The sequence below is a fragment of the Montipora foliosa genome, chromosome 7 (genome assembly GCF_036669935.1).
Source record: "Montipora foliosa isolate CH-2021 chromosome 7, ASM3666993v2, whole genome shotgun sequence".
NCBI classification, from domain to species: domain Eukaryota; kingdom Metazoa; phylum Cnidaria; class Anthozoa; order Scleractinia; family Acroporidae; genus Montipora; species Montipora foliosa.
In genome coordinates this window covers 14,140,299-14,160,298 of record NC_090875.1, presented here as the reverse complement: position 1 = coordinate 14,160,298, position 20,000 = coordinate 14,140,299, and the positions used below count along the sequence as shown (strand labels likewise).

Here is a 20,000-nt window from a genome sequence, read left to right as displayed (position 1 = left end):
TGTCAGAAGCTTCAAACTTTCCACAATTTCTAAACATTTTTCCTGTGGTAACATTACCAGCTCTCTATTTTCTGGCTGTTTACTCAGACCATAATTTGGTCAATGCTGCTGTTTTTGGCCCGTCGTTCACGCTTGTTCACGTTCATGCCAACAAACTTGAAACCAAAAAAGGCAACCTACCGTAAACTTTGGGTGTGAACATTTATTTTCATAATGTAGCTGAAATTCTTGATATTTTAACAAACAAGAATGCCCAACAGAGCAAAAGAGAGAACAGGGAGAGGTAAACACGTAGGTTGGAATCAAAACTAACGCGGTAAAATGTCTGTCTAGTCTGCTTATGTGTGTTTGAAGAGCCCTTCGAATTGTGCAACTTTCGCAAGATTACAGACTACGTGAGAGTTCCACACCAAAACAACTTTGTTTCCCCTTATTCGAAAGTACTTTGCTGTGACTTTTTGCCATAAACACCCCAACCGTTTCTCGATCTTTTGACACCGTCTACACGTAAGGCAAGGAAGATAAACTACACAGATAACGACACGAACTCGAAAACGTTTCGCCACGTAGACCGCCATTATTTTGGTTTCTGCTTATGGCGGGCCAGCGGATACGCTCATAAGAGATCTCAAAGTCGCGCACGCGCAGACAGAATGCCCCTCTGCTAACCTAACACTTTTCAAGTTTTCGCAAGACGCAAGCGCATGCGCAACTCATGACAGTGTCCCTCATTCTCGTCACCAGAGCCTCGGATCAACCCAAGGCTCTGGGAAACTCTATGTAGGAGAGCATGCGCCGTAGGGTTCCTATAGCCAAAAATTGGCTATTTGAACCTTACGGCGCCTGCTCACTCTTCGTGCCAACACGAATGCACCAATTAGAGACGCTGTTCATTGTTCTTCTCGAAAACCAATGGGAAGACACTTTGTTTCAGGGTTCCCCAGAGCTCTTCTCTCCCTCAGTCAAGAGAAGAGCTCTGGGGTCGAGATTGCAGTGTCCCTTTACCGGCCAGTTAGATGGTTCGCATTAGAATACAGTCTTCCCCCAAAAAAGACTGGAACCACCCAGTATCCACTAGGAACTTCGCAACATAGTCTAAGTAAACTTAGCCACGCCTGTTCGTCCGAAACGTGCTCTAATACAACCAAGGGTATAAAACAGCACAATACGTACAGCTTTTCCGAGAGCCTCAAGTTGCAGAAGTTCCAGCTTCTGTCTTATCTCTCGCTGCCGATGACGAAACCACCCTTCAAAGTTTGCAGACTTGAAAAACTTTCTGTAGGGAAAGAAATCATCTTATTTCACATGTTTTCTTAAATTTCTCCTAGTACAGGAGAGGTCTGAACACGAGGGTCTCGCATGTGGACCACATAACAATCAGTTGACTTTGTAAAATTAAATTAGAAAACATTTAAATTCAAATTGAGAAAATTAAGCTTAAACATGCAATCGATCGGGGTGTAAAGCAGAGTATATAGAAAAATTTGCAATCAAGGTAATGACGTTTTCACAAATAGGCAGAAATCAGGACATCTTTCAAGGCCCCAAAAACAAACACAGTGACCCCTAGCGACTTGAAAAAGAGACACCTTGATTTAAATTATACCTTATGGGTAAAAAGGTCAGAAAGGAGAGCCAGACGAAAAGGCAACTCACAGACGCGAGGCAATGTAATGGTTGTGGTTGACGTATCTTGCCATCAGAGTTGTTTTACTACCATTTAATACTGCATTTTGCACAAAACGTGGACAAGAAAAGAAAAAACTACAAGTTCTCCTTTAAAACTTTGACAAGAGAAATAAGACGGACTTTGACTAGTAGGAATAAATGGGAACATTTTGCAAGAAATAAACTAACAAGGGTTTCAATTCGGTAAGTATCGTTAAAATAGCTACAAACGTAGCGCTATTAGCCAGTATCAAAAATGCCATAATACTCTTTGTTTGTCCCTCCAAAATTTTGCGTAAGCATTCTTTTCATTTTCACTTGGGACTTACAATGGTCTACGCGAACGTAGACCAAAAGTTGTTTTCTAAAAATTTCCGAGCAAAGTGAAAAGGTTTGACCACTGGTTTTGACTATTGAAATATCTGCGTTTGTACCTATAAAGAGCGACCCAGTTTCCCTTGAGCCTTGACGTCAGTTGAGGCCCAGAATGCTCCAGGGTCGTGATAAACTCATCGGCATCAAAAGACTTTAATCTCGGAGGACGCTGAAAGAGAAATGAGAAGAAGGATGGAGATCTAGTACTTAATGAATAAAGCGAAGTGTGATATAGACATATGGAGAGCGAGGAAGGTTTCATCCGGCGAGGCTAGACATCGAAGCTAAGCGAATGTCACATGCACTACTTATTCACTGGAAATAATTTTGGGGCTCTAAAAAAGACAAAGTGTATTCGAATGAAACAAGCTGGCGCCCTTTACAGCTACGACGAGATGACACTCACCCATCGTTTTTTCCTATTATTGGACAAAGCACGTTTTTTTGTGAAATGGTAAACAGCCGTTTAGAACGGTGCCGGAGATCTGGGGCAATCAAAAATGGAGAAACATTTTAAAGGTTTTAGCTCAAGGTTATTTGGCGAAGCGTAACGACTTTTGCCTGTTACAAGGTTTGCATAGTGACCGTTGTGAAATGAACGTGACATGAAAACTGCGGAGACGAAAATGCATCCGTAAAACATAAGTTAACATTGTTGTAATGACATCATGATTGTTCCAACTCGTTCGGGATAAAATGTCCAAAAAGTAAATTGGCATGAGCAGCAGCGCTATTGTGTTATGTGAAAACTGAAAATTTATCGTCGGCTGTTTAGATCATGAATCAAGAAAAACCTGACGGGGGATAAACTGAAGTCGAGGAAAATGTGAAACGCACCAACGGAACGTGCAATGCCATTAATGAAATCCCGGTTTTGACTTTTTTAGGCTAGGCAAGCTTAAAACAAATAAGCTATCCATTCTTTTTAATATGTAAAGGCGAGTTTTGAAGGCTTGCAGATACTGTCGTTTTCAGCTAAGGGTGGACACATGACGAGAAAACATGTTCTTTGAAGTTTGAGTTTGGCAGCCGTTAAGAAAACAGCTGAAACTTTTGCGCGTGATAGTTCGAAAGTATTTGAAGCATAATTAATCAGATTAGGATCAATTTCTCAGAAAAAGTCTGCGATGTCCAATCTTGCCTCCATTCTAGGAAAACTTGCATGAACATCTTTCAAACTTCGAATGATTGAAGACAAAACTTGTCACGTTTGCAGCCACTTCGAGCATGTTTTTCCGTCACGTGTACACACTTAGATGAAAACGACGGTAGTAGAAAGACGGTATGGATATGTAAGAAGCAATAATAAAATGTGGGAAATAAATCTAGCGAAGTGATCATCATAGATCATGCGCGCAGTTTATGAAATTGACAGAAAGCTTTCAATAGTGGAAAAGATTTCAAGGACTAAATGTCCGAGAGGCAATCTCTCCTGTAACTACGTCACAAAGATATCGAGGAATTCACATATGACTAGACATCCTCTAATAATAATAATAATAATAATAATAATAATAATAATAATAATAATAATAATAATAATAAAAAGAAGAAGAAGAAGAAGATTCATATAAATGCATATAAATAATATGGATTCAAAGCTTCTACTCGGTAGAAGCTGGTACATAGGTTACGCAATGCGCCCGATGTCCCAAGAATAATTTTGCATTAGCACTCAGAAGTTCATACTGCTATAATAATAATGTATATATTGTGTTCTGTAACTTCCTTTTCTTTCTCCCTCGTTTTACCATTAGTTATAATATAATGTAAAAAAAAGGATTTTCTCAAGTATGGATGTGAGATGTTGTTGTTGGAGCGAAATAATGAAAGTTCCCTGGACATCCCTAATCAAAATCAAAATAGCCCTTTCACGCGTATACCACAACAACAACATTATACAAACAGATAATTGTATCAATGCAAAAGAACGAGTAGACAAATATAAGAGAAAGAAAAAAAAATTCACACAACCCGCAATTAGCGATAGGTGGTCCGGCGAGGCGGGCGATGAAGTGGAAAAGGAAGTATAATAATATTAATCTTGCTCATAAATATCGATTCACAGTGATTAGAAAACTAGAATATACCTCCAAATTAAAGTTGCAGATAACTCTAATTTAAAAGAATATGATTTTTAAAAAAATGCTCACCTTCCACGGAGAGATGCTTCTTTGCAGCGGCATCAAGCTGGCGACGTACCTTTCCTTAATAAGGAGAAAAAGAAAGCTGTTGTCAAGAGAAGCTTCTCTTCTAACCTTAAACGCAAGTCGCTCAACTTGGACGCATAAAGTTGACGAACGAATGATTGGTTCGAAGGTACCAGTCTGAGCAGAACCATTCCGTTACGAAAAAAAACAAAGAGATTAGCCTCTAAAGGCTAATGAATAAAGGCGCAATTTTAAAGAGACACTTGTCTTCGAACCCATTACCTTTTAATTTCTTCAAACTTCAGAATTGCGCACAAGCGAAATATAAACGCTTTACCTCGACCAGCAGCCAGTTTAATTTGGGTTTTTGGTTTAATTAAACAGAACCTCAACTCTCACTAAAGAATCACTTCAAACTAGAGAACATCATGTTTGCAATCACTCGCACAATCGCGATAATAAAATGACTTCTCAATCAAACTTTGCAGAGTTAAGAAGCCATAAACACATTTTCATGTGTTAACACACGATGACCAAACACTAGTTATGGAATCGAAAAAGAACTCAAAAGTTAACAACAAAAAAGTGGCCTTACGCTCTAGTTTGCACGCGTATTCAAAGTCACGGCACTTCCTGCACACAAACTAATTATGCTCTTGATTTTGTGCGAGAAATTTATAGGTAAATTCTGCAGGATTTCTGATCTAACTCTAACCCTTCTCTTTGCCAGCAAATCAATCTTTGGTAACCTTACCAGCGGGATCATAAAGCTTTGCGTGAGTTCTACCATGTGTCTCCTCAAAATAGCATTCTAAAATAACACAAATGTGAGAAGAAAAATATTGCTCTTTTAAGGACGGTGCCTACCAATTCAAAGATATTTTTTTCCCGGTGTGTGATTACGCAGTAAATGTAGATCTTAACAAATGTTATTGAAATCCAAACAGAAAGTTGGGGGTAACCACGCATTTTTCAAAGATAATTCATGAACAATATTTGTAAAAAGCTTTAAAATACAAAGTCATATATGGCGTTCTTTATCAAATTGAAGCTTAATTATCTCTGAAAAATGCATGGTTGCCCCCAATTTTCTTTTTGGATACCAATAATACTTAGTAAGATCTTTCCTTATTTTTAAACCGTGCCAAAATATCCCTGTATTAGTAAGCATCACCGATAGGAAATCCGAGTGTCTCCAGATGCGCATCACGTATGCGCAATAACAATAGTAGGCACCGTCCTTAAGACACACAAAAAAAATACCGGCTATATTTGGCATTATCTTTATTTAGGTTTAGAGTATTCACATTAATGCAAAACGCTCACACGAGGGTCTATAAACTTCAACGAACGAACTGTAAAACCCTTTTAGATATCACTTATCTTTCAAAACAACTGTCCCGATCTTTGGAAGGTTGCGTTACGACACACCGTAGATGGTTAACGAAACTGGTGCCATTTTGTTCATCAGTCACGAAAATATCCTAAATTACGGACATCGTGATTGGTTCGCAAACATTTTCCCGCGCTTTGTGCAGGTTACATGTTTTGACCTCGAGCGGTGATTGCTTCAATGTTCTGGGCAGGGTTGTTTGTGATTGACCAACCGATGAACGTAGAAGGGGTAACGGCGAAAAAGGGATGGCACACTTTCATGGCGTTTGTGGGAACTTCTGCTGATTTAAGTCAATCTAGAGCCCGAAAGATTAGCCAAAACTGAATATACCAGTTATTAACCGAGAGTGAGGTCATTACAGGGAAATCTCAGACCGAGGCCTTGATGTATTGACCGAGCGATATCGAGGTCAATACATCAAGGCCGAGGTCTGGCATTTCCCTGTAATGACCGGACGGACCAGGTTAATACGTTATTTATCATATGGCTTTTTTTGCTCAGTTTTTGCCTGTTCTTCGTCCTTTGGATATTAAAACTCGCTCTCGCTGTGGCTCTCTTCGTCGCTCACACCAAAGAAGTATCTGTATGCAAGTTTTTCTTTCAGTTTTCTTTCAGTTATTGAAAATATAGTTGTACTTTGTCCATATTTTTTGTTGTTTTCGCCCACGCGCTCATAGCTTTTACTCTCAACTCAAAAGAGCCATCGAGCCGAGAAAAATCTTCATAATGCCCGGTCATTACGAGAAAATCTTGCCCGCTCAGCAGCCAATCAGAGAGTGCATACTATTGTAGCCATATAATCAATGCTCTTTTTGGCCTATATTCGAATTACTACACGAAAACTGAGGATTCCGAACAAGGAATCTGCCCTTTCCTGACCATTCCTCACTAAAAAAAAAGGTATTGATAGTCTGCGCATTAAAATAGTCGACCAAAGGAATTAATTTCGCTACCGTTTTGTGGCTGCTTTTAACTGAAAAGCGTCCTTTGGGTTTCCTCGCAGTTATGAGCGCAATTTTTGCAATGTCATAGAGAAGCGACTTCAACGGGGTTTGAACCCGTGACCTCGCGATACTGGTGCCACGCTCTAACCAACTGAGCTATAAAGCCACTGACGTTGGGAGCCGGCCATTTGTGGATTCAAGTGTTCCCATGATTAATGAATCAATGACGGAAAGGATATATGAAATGAATCTCGTGAAGATTTGTTGAATCAAATGTTGATGATGCGTTGAAACCGTTCGACCACCCCAGCAATCAACATCGCTCAACAAAATCGAAAAGATATCGAAGCAAAATGTCACGGTTGAAACCGATTGCTCGGGCCTTTAGCTTGGCATGATCGCATATCGTGGGCCGCATGAATTTGGTTAAAGGCCTGGTTGGTTTACTTGATTCTCAACGTCTGTTATGATTGGCCTGAGTAATAAGATAACTTATAGTTCTTCTGCTATGTGACTTAAATAAAAAAGTTCCCGCTCAGACTCTGCAATCTTAAGTTTCTCCTTCTCTGCAACAGCTAAGAGTTTATATGAACACAATCTTACCTGAACCTCTGGTGGCCTCTTTGGGTGATTTCCCTGTAACAATAATAAATAATATTTAAACCGTTTTAAGCGGAGACTGCTTTTACACGTAACTGACGAAAGCTAATTCACATACCTTGCTTAATCTTCTGAAAATGAGTTTATCCTTCGCTAATAATTGCTTGTACTTTGTATAGATACCTGTCAAAAAAGACGGCAAAAGCCCTTCAAGAGGGATGCTTTATTTTCTCAGAAAAAATTCAACCGTCTTTCCGTTAATAAGAAATCGAAAGAGCTACAGTGTGTGTTACTATAAAACACCATAACTAGACATTTTCTCCATCGCATCAGATTCTTGGCATGACCTTGGAAGTGATTCTAAAATACTTCTAAATATGAGGTAAGGTTTTTGGTTTTCGATGACAACGAACAATGCAAAACACTTGACAGATAACTTTTTTTTTTGAAAATGAGTCGATTTGAAATCGACTAAAACCAAGGCGCATGCTGTGCCACAGTTATCCCAAGTAAAAAAAAAGTTCTTCTCAAATCCGGTGTACAGATCAAAGATAGATTACCTAAGCTGCGAATATATATATGCTTCCAGTCCTCTGGGGGTAAATTGATCGTTGTAAAGCGCCTTTGAGACGTTGTGATAAGAGCGCTATATAATAAATGCACCACTTTACTTTACTTTTTTTTAAGATGTACTTTTCTGGGACACCAAATAATTGGGAAGTAGGAGATATCACGCGAGGGATAGCATGTTGCGAGTCGCGCGTGATAACCCCCATTTGCCAACCACTCACGGTCTCGGAGATAAAGACCTCGCTCTTGGTCATTTTACCTGGTTTGGACGATAGTGTTCTCTTAGCATTGTGACCGACAACGGGGGATCTTCTTGACGAAATAACTGAGATAAAAGGAGAGAAATCAAATTTAGTACGCTTTTGCGAAAACTATGTGACATTGGGATAGCTGCTTGAAGCCCTGTGGCTAGACCCCTAAATATTCTGAAAAAAAAGGTCCTTAGTGGGGAGGGGGTGAGTATGAATGAAGTAGATATGGAAAGCGGAAAGAAGAAGTCTTTTTATTGCAGTTTCTTCACTAGGCACGATCTACGAGGTAGCGAGGCATCCGAGGGGAGCAAATTAAATCAGCTTTGTACGCTCTGATTAAGGAAGTCTAGCTTTATTTAGGCCTGAAGAAAGATTAGGGAAAATTTTAGCCAGGATGTGTAACTAAGTATTAAGCCTTGCTGGTCCGGACTAGTGCAAAACAGAGTACAGTATACACCATATTCGAAAATGGCCACCATTTTAGTATTCTTTTGTTTGTTTTGCAAATTAGCCCTTTTTGGCTCGTTCAAGATGAAATTTAAGGCTAACAACGAGATAACAAGGGCTAATTTGCAAGCAAACAAACAAATACTGCAATGGCGGCCATATTGGAGTAAGGCGTATACTAGCTTGGGCGGGGGAGGGGGGGGGGGATGAGGTGGAGTAAAAAGCAGTGGGGTAGAGTGGAGTGTTCCAAACCAAGCCGAAGTTTTGGAAAAGAGTTTAAAAGACAAAAGAAGAATAGGATAGGGTGCTGAAAAGGACTTTCTTCAAAAGGGAAATATCTTTTGAGTTTAAAGCAATCAGTGGCACTCCAATTTGCTAAAAAATGCTTTTCCCAGGACTTTTCAATTCAATGAATTGTTGCATTTGTCCAAGTATCATGCTCGAATTTGGCGGAATAGCGAGATTGTAGGCATTGTCCTATGTCAAATGTGATCACTCACCAAGGTTCGTCATTTCCCCTATTCTCACCATATGAGGCCAGTGTTGAAGAGTTTTTGCAAAAAATGGATTTGTAACTCCCAGAATCACCCCAGGTCTGAAACAACAAAATCCACATCATTCAGTGATCAATTTTTAAGGCCCAGGATTATTGCGGAAGAGAGCTTTAACAGACCATGGAACAGTCTACTTCAGTCTTTTGTTGAGAACACCAACTTAACTAAACTCAAACAGTCTGTTTCCTTTTTGACTCACAGTCGTGTAAACTAGAAATTTGTACCTTGAATTTTTGTTTTGTTTTGTTTTGTGTTAGCTGACCCCACGCCATCAATCTTCGTCGCCGAAGGGTAGGCGTTTTCCGTCAATAAATAAATAAATAAATTCTAAGTGGCCTTGAGCATCTACACAAACGTGAGAGTTGATGCAAGCAGTCCTTGTGGTGAAAACTAGTCTTTATTGATAAAATAAAACCAATTAGTATATGACACACAAATGAATAGTGCTTTCCATGCATTCTGATTGCTTAGCTAGGACGTGAAGAACAAGCACTATTTACCTCTTAGCTTACAGAGAAAAGCAAAATGGCTTCCCGTCTCGATTCGGTTACCCAGGAACAAATTCTATCGATAAACTCAGCTGGTTGTTCAACTTGTGTGGTATACACTACAGTGTCGGTGAAAGTGGTGGATATATAGCTCGGCACTATTCAGCTCCACTTTGGTGAATGTTTGTTAACTATGAACCACAAGCCGTTAGCACCGGTTGCAAAGTTGGACCCAGACTACTCCGTTCACAGGCTTTCAGGCGTCCTCTGCGAAATTCTTTCTGTTTTCAAAATTCACATTCCTTTGAAAAACCTTTGTTCAGTTATTCGTTTACTCTTAAACAGGAAAGGAGCCATATGGCTCACGTGATCAGTCGCCATGTTTTTACACCGAAAGAATACAATATTTGCATAAAATTAGCCTTCAATTCCTCCCTCCCCCCCCCCCCCCCCAACAATTCTTTGTTATGGCTCGTTATTGTCTTAACAGAATGCACACCAAGCTTGACATTCCAATTTCTCTCTTAGCGCCCTGAGACTTTGGTAAAAGGAGAAATTTGGGTTCAAAGAAAATAGAGTGGAAATGCTATCACTTACGGAGCTTGTGTCCTTGTGGTGTACTCTTTAAATTCCGAGTCATGAATTGTGAAGAACGGCCTGTAGTCCGAGCAGTAGTGAAGTGGAGAAATCAAACTAAAACAGAACAAACAGCACAATTTTTTTTTTATTCCCATAATCATCCTGCAAGACCAATTTTGTTGTTTCCCACGTATGCGTAAATAAAGTAGAGTTAAGAATCCGTATTGACAAAAGCAACGACAAGACTGAAAAATTAGTAGAAGAAACAACGCACAAAATCTCGAAGAAAATTTTATTTTGCAACTAGGAACTACACAATACAATAAATACATACTTAACTGACCACTCCCCATACGGGCTTTTCAGGGCCCATGAAACACAATGAACGAAACAACAGAACAGAACAAAACAACAACAACAACAACAACTATTAAGAATCCCAAATATTGTATCTGGAGGCAAACCGGTTGGCTATTTACAAGTGAAACCGAGAAGTTGAACATGTGACTACCGGAATCAAATTCAACGAGTGGCCAGAACGGGTCTTCAAACCGGATCCCCGGATCTCAAGACAAGTGCCCTAAGGCCCGCCGCACACTAGAGCTATAGCGAAGTTTCAGTCGTGACTGTTGGCGAAAGCAAGTCCCCCCAGTATGCGGTGGCGTTTTGAGCGCTAATGTTCACGTGTGCCACCGGCCCCGAATCTTCAACATGTTGAATAATTTTGCGCACGAGTGAACACTTCCTCCAAGTGTGCGCACGTGCAAAGCTATCAGCTTACAATATGAGGCAAATACGCACGCGTGTCACAAACATTTTCAAATCAAAATGTCGCCACTGGACGCAAATGAAAAGCAGTGAACAAACAGTGCAGAAAGATTTGCATAAATTTGACATGAACTTGATTGACAGGATAGTCGCGAAAGCGCCACAAAACAAAATCGCGGACAGGTTAGGAGAAGGTAACAACGTTTTAATTTAGAGGTAGAAGGTACTTTTTTTTTCATTTTTGGTCTGTAAATTTCCCCCAGTGCTACAACAAGTTGCAAAATTGTTGAGACACTTTCATTAAAAAACACATTTTCTAGCTTCCAATACCCGCCGTATCTAGAATTTAAACCTTTCCCACTTCCCCTCCCCTCTCCCCCTTTCAATGTTGACTGTTTAAGTTTGCAAGCAACACTGATAAGGGGGGGAGGGGGCCTGCAGTGTGAGAGATAATAGGTACATTGATAACGCCACAAGAAGGTGAAGTGTCTCCACTATTTTTGCAAATTGTTGTAGCATGTTAATCAAAGTTGTCATTTTTCAACCAATAACGTTAATCTAGTCGGGACTAGTGTGCTATGACACGAAAGGAAGAAAAAACGAGTCCAATCTTTGCATGGATATTACTACCTATACAAACTTGCACCTTCATTCATCTGTTGGAAAAATACATGCCCGATTGAACAACTTTCATTTAACTTTGTCATTTTATCTTTAATTTTTGTTATTGTTTTTTAATTGATTTTTTTAAAGAATGGAGCGAATGTACCTCTGTGAGTTATTTTCTCGCAAAAGATGAATGCAGAAAAAACCCCCAAAATATAAATAAACGCATTAAAAATAATTTAAACAATTATTACATTATTTACCTGGCGAGCGCTTGAACTGTTTCGGAACAGAGAGAAGGGGAAGGTGCCATGACAACTATGGGCTAAAACAAAACAAAACAAAAATCATGATGAACAATCAACGCACTTTTACAGCTTTTTTTTTTAAATTTCCGTCTCAGCGCTTGAAAGAGTTTATTTGGGAGCCTTTCTTCCATATTGCTGTGGGGTAGGTTGCTGCCGATCAGTCAACGAGATTTTGTTATTCCGCACGCAATGAGAGTGTTAGGGCCGATTTACACGATACGATTTTGTCTAGTGCAAAGAAGATTACAAGTATACACCATATTCGAAAATGGCCACCATTTTAGTATTCTTTTGTTTGTTTTGCAAATTAGCCCTTATTGGCTCGTTCAAGATGAAATATTCTGAATTTTAAGCCTAACAACGAGATAACAAGGGCTAATTTGCAAGCAAACAAACAAATACTGCAATGGCGGCCATATTGGACTGAGTCTCCACCTGGCCTAATCGACTGAGTCTCGGGTTTGCATAACTGTCTCGAATTCTCCGAAATCCCCCTCGTGTTTAGATGAAGCTAAGGAAACACGGAAAACAACGTTCTCGTGTCAGTGTTAACAATTTGCGAGTTCTTCAACTTCTCACACAAGTGCTGTGTCACGGGGAATACGGCTTCTCGCGTCCTCATCCGAGACGACTCAAATGTGCAACCCTTTAGAGATGAGATTTCAAGGACAATGGTTTCTCTTCCGTTATTTCACCATAGAAAGTCCCAGCCAGCTCCTTTCATTAATGGGTGACACGTCGAGTGCGTTATTCTCGTATAATACATACTTAATTGACCACAACCCATACGGGCTTTTCAGGGCCAATGAAACACAATCAATGAAACGACAGAATGCAACAACAACTGTTAAGAAGCCCACCTGGCCGGAAGCACACCTGGGCCCGGTTGTTCAAAGGCCGATTAACGCTAATATCAGATTAACAATTAACCAAGGAGTTTATTTCTCAACTCCCAAATGCTGTTTAACGCTGATTTTCGGCAAAACTTTACATTAGAAGAAGTCAATCTTGAAAAGAAAAAATAAGCAAAGAAACTTTCACCAAAAAGTTGAAAACGTGAAACAAAAGTTTACGCTAATCCCGGATTAAGTAAATCGGCTTTTGAACAACCGGGCCCAGTTGGCTATTTACAAGTGGGGCCGAGAAGTTGAACCAGGGATTACCCGATACAAATTAAGCAAGTGGTCAAAGCACAGTTAATATATGAAGATGCTTATGGAACTCGACAAGTTTCTTAAATACAAGCCACACAATTTTTTTTAAAAGACAGTCAATCTATAAAGTTTCGATTAACTTATTCAAAAGACAGTTGTGAACCGAGGACAAAAGATTGTGCATGGTTACAGTCAAGTTAACATGAAGTGCGACAGTACTGTTCTCGCTTTTCAAGTTTTCGGGGTTTCATAACCAGTCAATCTACATGAACCATGGTCAGAACAGGTCCTGGACTCGGGGTCTCTGCATCTAGAGGCAAGTGCTCAACCACTGAGCCGCACAGTCTCAATCAATGAGGAGCAATTGTCCAAAAAATTTTGCCACAGATAGAGCGGTTTTCAATTGAGGGTCGAAAAGTAATTAGCGAATTGCTTTGGTTTTCCATTACTTCACTCAGTGATTGGTTTCAACTTCTCGCGCCACTTTTCAACCAATCAGAAGCAAAACCAACAAAAACCAATCGTGGCTCGCGCGTGCACATTTTCCCGCGCTTTGTGTCGGCTACGTGTAATTACTTCGAGTTTGATGGGTTTACTGGATTGTTTCCGTCCTTTTTGATTGGCCAAAGTAATTACTTTGGTTTTGGTTTTACGACACTCGATTGAAACTCGCTCTAATACCAAGTGCAATACCTCATTTGTCAGCACTAATTCCCATAAAAGATGAATATGTGGGAGAATGGATTGAAGACATCTAAAAAAAGAAAACAAGAATCAAAGCTTACTTAATAAGCCAGTTTGGACTACGAAAAAACACTGGCACAAGATTGGGTAGGAAATGAAATGTAGGTTCTAACAACGGAAATCGGTTTTAAAAAAAGTAAACAATCTTCCCTTTTTCCGACCTGCGCATGCGTTTTTCAGAACTCTCTTGTGGCTCTAGAACCTTCCCTAAATCGAACACGAGGTTTTGCCAGGAGTTAGAAAGGCCTTGCTATCTGAAGTTAAACAAGATAGCTTTTGTAACAGAACGGGCCTTTGAGGTGAGACTACAAATACGTCGTCTACGAGAATGTCTATTCTTTTGTACGTTAATCTTCTTCAAAATTACGTTCTTTCTTTAAAAAAACAAACCAACAAAACTTGATACTGATTGTTCCATCATCGGTACTTTTTAAAAAGCCCAATACAAGTGCGATTTTTCTGCTCTGATACGCGCATCAAATTCAAAGGTCGAAATTTCTTCACGTGCGCACGCCCAACTTGATTTTAGCTCAATTTTTCCTTTTATCTACAGACATCGCGCAACTTCTGAAAATACAGTGGAAAATATTCTGTCTGGCGATTGCTGTTACGCGTGTCTAAGAACCATTTTCCCAAAAGCTACATTGGGTTTCAGAACTTTGGGCTTTCTCAACCCGCCGTTTTGGTAGCTTCATGGCAAAATTTGGAAAGATTTTTAGAAAATACCAACCTAAATATATCTGGATCCTTTAACGTTGGAATCACTTTTGGCGACGGCATTTGAGGCTGTAAAATGGAAAAAAAGTTAATGGCGGCATTGACTGGTTGTTTTTCATTAAAAAGAAAAACATACTTTGTGCTGTAGAAAGTTGGGTGAGCTGGGATTCTTAAATTTGGTCTCCCACATTCGTTGGCCTACATGTAAGAGACCCATTTTAAGAAATTAAAAAAAAAAAAAAACCAGCCAGCTACTTTAACAACGAGATGCTTCTGTGAAGCATACACTGGGTTGCCTGTGGTACGTGCTACAGAAAATCAGAAGGCACTGAATTGTGTGGTATTGAAATACAGCATTCCAGTCTCTGAAGAATAACAAATAAAAGAGAAGCGAGAAACATTGGCTTCTGGGCTGACATGTTGATAATTTTCAAGTTCCCTCACAACTTCTTTTTACCACAAGTGTGCCCTCTGAGCATCTGAAGGATTTCTAATACTAAAGTTCACTGAAGTTAAGCCCTGCCGGGCGGGGTTAGTGTTTGGATGGGAGACCAAAATAACGTACCCCTCCTAAAAAAGAAGCATCGGACCGAAAATACTATTAACTCTAACAAATGCGAACTCAGCAAGGTACAGATCTTTTTAGCTTGCTTTATGCAAAACAAATATTGATGAAAAAGCAAATAACTATCGATACACAGTTTTCAGAAACCGGACGGTCGATCGAGAATAAAATATTTACGACATCAAAACAACATTAATTTTGAACCGTGAATATAGAATATAAAAAGTTACGATCAGCGACAAACATTTTGGGAGATTTTTGCTACGTTCAAGTAAATTGCAAAATCGAAAGTGACTTGGCCGGAATTCAGCGGGCGCCGTGATTAAGTTACCGCTGTATGTTTACTCGCCAAACAGTGAAGCATCTGTGTCAAATGATGGCAAGATACCGGGTTTTTGTAAGTTTCTTTTTCTGTCAAGTGTTATAAAGTTTGACAATGAAATGAGCGAAGTCAAAACAAAGATCACAATCGCCCAACTCTTATTTATGCAAAGTCAAAATTTACTCTCCAAGACACGTACGACGTTATTTATCACCAGGTAATTCCATCATTTTGGAAATAGCAGCTACTTTATTATTCATCTGCGTCACAAGTTTTCACTGATTTTGGGGCTCATTTTGTTGAAACTCAAGCACGCTTCCAACAGGCCTGTGAACCCTTCCTGCTTACAGAGCAATACTAAAAAACTTCTCCCATATCACATTTCAACCTTAAGCTCGAAAATTCAATACACAACATGATATTATAATTCACAAAGGCAGAAAATACCACAGAATCCTTTTCCAGCGAAAATTTTATTGAAACAAACAACATATTTGCTCTTAGAGGCGAAAACCTCTTCCTATTTGATTGCGTGCGTGAAGACAAGAAACTCAATTGTGTCAAATTACCATGTACTTCAGGTAAATACTGCTCACTTTAATTTCGTCTCGACGGGCGATAGATTGTTGTCGAGGTCCAGTACTCGTCGCTTTTGAGATTCATGCCTAGTTTATCCAACTGACTTTCCATTATTGAGCTCCATAAGGGTATATTTTGTTTAAGGATCCACTAAAACGCCATTCGCGTTGCATGACTTTCGACGCCATTGCAGGCTAAGTTAATGATTCTACTGTGTCCACCAGAGAAATCTACGCAGTTCCACTACCCTCTCGATCCTAAGAAAATACGCCCAGAAGGCTCTATACACAAAGACACCACTTACCAGGGGAGTGACAGGCAAGACTTTTACCGACACGGAAAAAAAAAAAACTAAAAAAAAGAAAAAAAAGAAAACAAACAAACTAAACGAAGACCTCGACTGGGTTTGCCTTATAAGGCAACCCAGTAATGAGAAAAATGCTATGCAAAAAGACCCCTTGCTCCTCGATTAGCTCTTTGTGTGTATAGGGCAAGACATGATATATTAGTAATTTAAAGAACTCATTACAATTGGAGGAACAAGTGGATTGTCCGGCGACGACACTGCTCCTGGTTTGTCTCCTCTTGAAGGAACTCGCACCTAACAACACAAACTTGATCTGTTAAGTTCATACTAGTAATGCAACGCTAAAGAGGTATATGCATATATATGATGGAAAGTCGCACAAGTTACTTGTGTTTTTTTTTTTCACACTAGCCTAAGGGGCAGTAAATGTGAGCATGCAGAGAGAATAAAGTTATAAGTTGGACATTCCATGGTATAAGCATGATATTCCATGCATAAGGATTCCATTTTGACACACAGAAAAAATCCTAGCTTGATATTAAGTTTAAAGCACAACAAGTGTTTGAGCAATGACCTTGTACTTCATGGTAGAATGACGATTGTCATGTAATTGGAAAAACACATACAGTGTAATTAAAATTATTCCAATTTTTAAATTCAAGTTTGAGAGCCCCAACATCGTAAGTAATTAACAAATAAATTATTGGACTTGTAGTTTATGGCTGAATACCATAATAATTTGATCTCCACAATGATAATCTTATTAAATAACTTAGTCGGAATGTGAGGAAATTCTGTGATTAAAAAATAACAACAACAAGAATACCTGCAATACATTCCCCATAAGTGGTAGCTGTAAAGTGTGTCCTGCCTCTGGATAGGGCCACTGATCAATGTCGTGACAAACTGAAAAATGCAAAGCATGCGTTAAGCAATCATGCTGACCTTTTAAAAACCAAGGGTTTCATTATGATTTTCCTCAGGAGGTCATCAGCATTTGGCAGCTGGGCACTTTTAATGTTTTTGATGATATAAAAGAAGCAGAAAAGATGAAAGCAGCCAGGCAAAGTTGTGGGAAAAGAGTGCACAAAGCCAGTCAATTTGTCGACTGCACAGCCCTTTAATAAACCCTCTGTTTAAGTCTTGAATAATAAAAAGTTCACAAGCAAATTGCACTAGGACTTATTTGGATCAACTACGCATTCATTGAAAGCGTCTCAGTGCAACTAACTTCCAATAGTTGTTACCCAAAAAGATGAATTTCTAAACCTGTGGCAAACATAGATAAGATACATTTAATTTTGTATCACTTTCAACTGTCTTGATTTCCATTTTCATGCACCCCATAAGTAATATAAGGCTAGTGAAACTAGCAGTTTATCCCTCTCAACAGTGAAAACAGAGCTTCAAAAAGTGAGAGGGATATAAGTCTATTCTTACATCAAAACTGAAGACCATACGAAACCGTGGACAGCTTAGGTAACTTCATTATGTTATTGATGTAACATTAATACAGTGTGAAATAACAACAATCATTTACAAATAATTAATATACAATATACCTGAATAATGAAATGTTGCACTTTACATATAAGTAACCCAATTTCCCTTTAACACCATGTAAGAACTCTATTTATTCCTGTACATGTGTGGATACAGATCTGGTTGGGATTGGGTTAAGCCGAATGAGGGACTCTTTGTGACAATGTAAACAGAATCTCGTCATTTGGCTTTACAAAATAGAGAACACGCTTACCTGCTTCTAAACTGAGTTCTCCATTCTCAAAGAAACTTGGAGCTACAACCTGAATCTGTAACCAAGATTCCAAAGAGAATAACAATCAACAATAATGTGTCTCTAGAGATTGGTTGCAAACGACCTACATGTATAACAAATAATTATTATCATAGGTGGTTTCCAACCAATATCCGTGGAGACACAGAAAACAATGCTGCAATGTACAATAATATTGCTGGTGGATGAACAAAAGGAGCTAATGAGCAATCCACCAATAGCAGACGACATTGAGAAAATTGGCAGCAACATTTGTGTTACCTGCCAAAGCCAATGGCTGAGGCAGATGACACAAACCGAGGCATTGATAATCCTCGCTATCATGAAAACCAAATCCAATAATTATTATTTTATAAAATTTTATTTTTTTTTATTTTTTATTATTATTATTATTTTTTTGTAATTTATTTAACATAAAAGAATTTTACATTTCACAAGATACATATATATAAAAAAAGAAAAGAAAAGAAATACAAATAATACAAATAATGATCTCACATGCACGAGAACTGAGTGATCAATCAAAGAGGACGAATAAAGTAAATTAAATCATGTAAATTTCTCAACCTTGTATTGAAAATTAATCTTATTAACAAATTCAGATAAAATAATCGAGCTCTCTTTTAGCTTGTTTGAATAAATGTAATACATCATGTATTAAAAAGTATAGTTTAACTTTCTCACAGCCTCATTTCCAGCAAGGCATTGCTTAAACAAGCCAAACACTATTTCCTTAGGTTCTGGATTGAAACTGGTATTGTTTGTGGCATTAAACCACCCCACCACTTGACGTATAAAAGACGAGGTAAATTGGCAGTCAAGAAAAGTGTGGTCTATGGAATCTGATTCACCGCAATACAAGCAGTCACTTTCACTTTTAATTCCAAATCTTTTCAATTCCTTTTTGGTCACTACAATTCAGTGAAGAAGTTTAAATTTAAATTCTCTTAACTTAGTTTCCTTACATGTTTTATATGACATCTTAAAACATTCTCGCCATGAAGCATTGTCAATTGGAAGTATTTTACTCCAACGCTGTAAGCCAGCTGGAGTTGACTGGTGTAGTTTAAAATTCAAGAGCCGATAAAAATCTCGACATTTTAATTTCTCTAAATTTAACACTATGTTCTCATATAGCATAAAAGATGGGGCCCCTTGGACAAAACCCTCCGCGCTCGTGTTATCCATCTCTCCCACTTTTTTAGACATAAAGCTTGGTATTGCGCTTAAGACTTGATAATATTCCAGAAAATTTGATTTACAATTATACTTCGAAAGAAATTCTTGAAAGGTAAGGTAGCGGCCTGATTCATGAAACAGATTATTAACTGAAACAACACCTTTCGAAAACCACTCCTTAAGAAAAAAAGGTTTACCATCTATTAGAATATCCTGGTTGTTAAACAGGAGATTTTCTTTGCTATAATTATAATTATAAAGAGATTTAAGTTCGGAGAAGAAAGAAAGAGCGTCCCTATAAAATTTTGGTAGGCCTACTAAGTATTTAGTATGGTAGTTACACCTTAAAATTTTATGCAAATTTCTGAGTACTTGTAAAGACAGGAGTGTGCACAAAAATGCGAGAGAGAGCGACATTTGCAGGAAAATTAAGGCCTGACCATAACACAACACAGGGAACTCTGAGCCATGCTTTTTTCGAATAGACTGTGTGGGTTTGTTAACGTCCCACAGAGAGTTGTGAGACGGGGCCTATGGGTCATAGTAAAATTATTTAAAATTTAAAAAATGATCTCTGGCTAAAATGATTAAAAAACTACGAGCTTTCGACTGCCCGAACTGCAGTCTTCGACGGGTAAAAGACTGCAGTTCAGGCAGTCGAAAGCTCGTAGTTTTTTAATCATTTTAGCCAGAGATCGTTTTTTAAATTTTAACTATGTTCCATCCTGGCTGCGGCCCTTCAATATTTTCAAGTAAAATTATTATCCAGGGAGACTTGAAAGTCTAAATCACTTGAAGAATGCCACACAAAGGCCACACTTTCTTGTCAGTTGTCTAAAGAGGCCAAGTGTTGGTCCGGCCAGAGCTGAACTGGTGACGTCCTGCACCATAGTCCAATGCTCAACTTACCGAGCCAACCAGTGGGTGGTTGACT

General features: G+C 38.8%; 1 protein-coding gene across 1 annotated transcript in view; it reads right to left on the bottom strand.

Moving 5' to 3' along the window:
• Positions 1-20,000, bottom strand: part of LOC138010673 (protein DENND6A-like) — a 46,289-nt gene that overhangs the window by 20,915 nt on the left and 5,374 nt on the right. The window contains exons 7-21 of the mRNA XM_068857649.1: positions 17,849-17,903; positions 16,919-16,998; positions 16,315-16,386; positions 14,333-14,388; positions 13,552-13,612; positions 11,660-11,721; positions 10,041-10,136; positions 8,902-8,996; positions 7,963-8,028; positions 7,252-7,316; positions 7,137-7,169; positions 4,948-5,004; positions 4,197-4,250; positions 2,103-2,212; positions 1,174-1,276 (exon numbers count right to left, since the gene is read on the bottom strand). Of these exons, the coding sequence (XP_068713750.1) occupies positions 1,174-1,276; positions 2,103-2,212; positions 4,197-4,250; positions 4,948-5,004; positions 7,137-7,169; positions 7,252-7,316; positions 7,963-8,028; positions 8,902-8,996; positions 10,041-10,136; positions 11,660-11,721; positions 13,552-13,612; positions 14,333-14,388; positions 16,315-16,386; positions 16,919-16,998; positions 17,849-17,903 (1,065 nt within the window). The remainder of the gene's footprint in view (positions 1-1,173; positions 1,277-2,102; positions 2,213-4,196; positions 4,251-4,947; positions 5,005-7,136; positions 7,170-7,251; positions 7,317-7,962; positions 8,029-8,901; positions 8,997-10,040; positions 10,137-11,659; positions 11,722-13,551; positions 13,613-14,332; positions 14,389-16,314; positions 16,387-16,918; positions 16,999-17,848; positions 17,904-20,000) is intronic.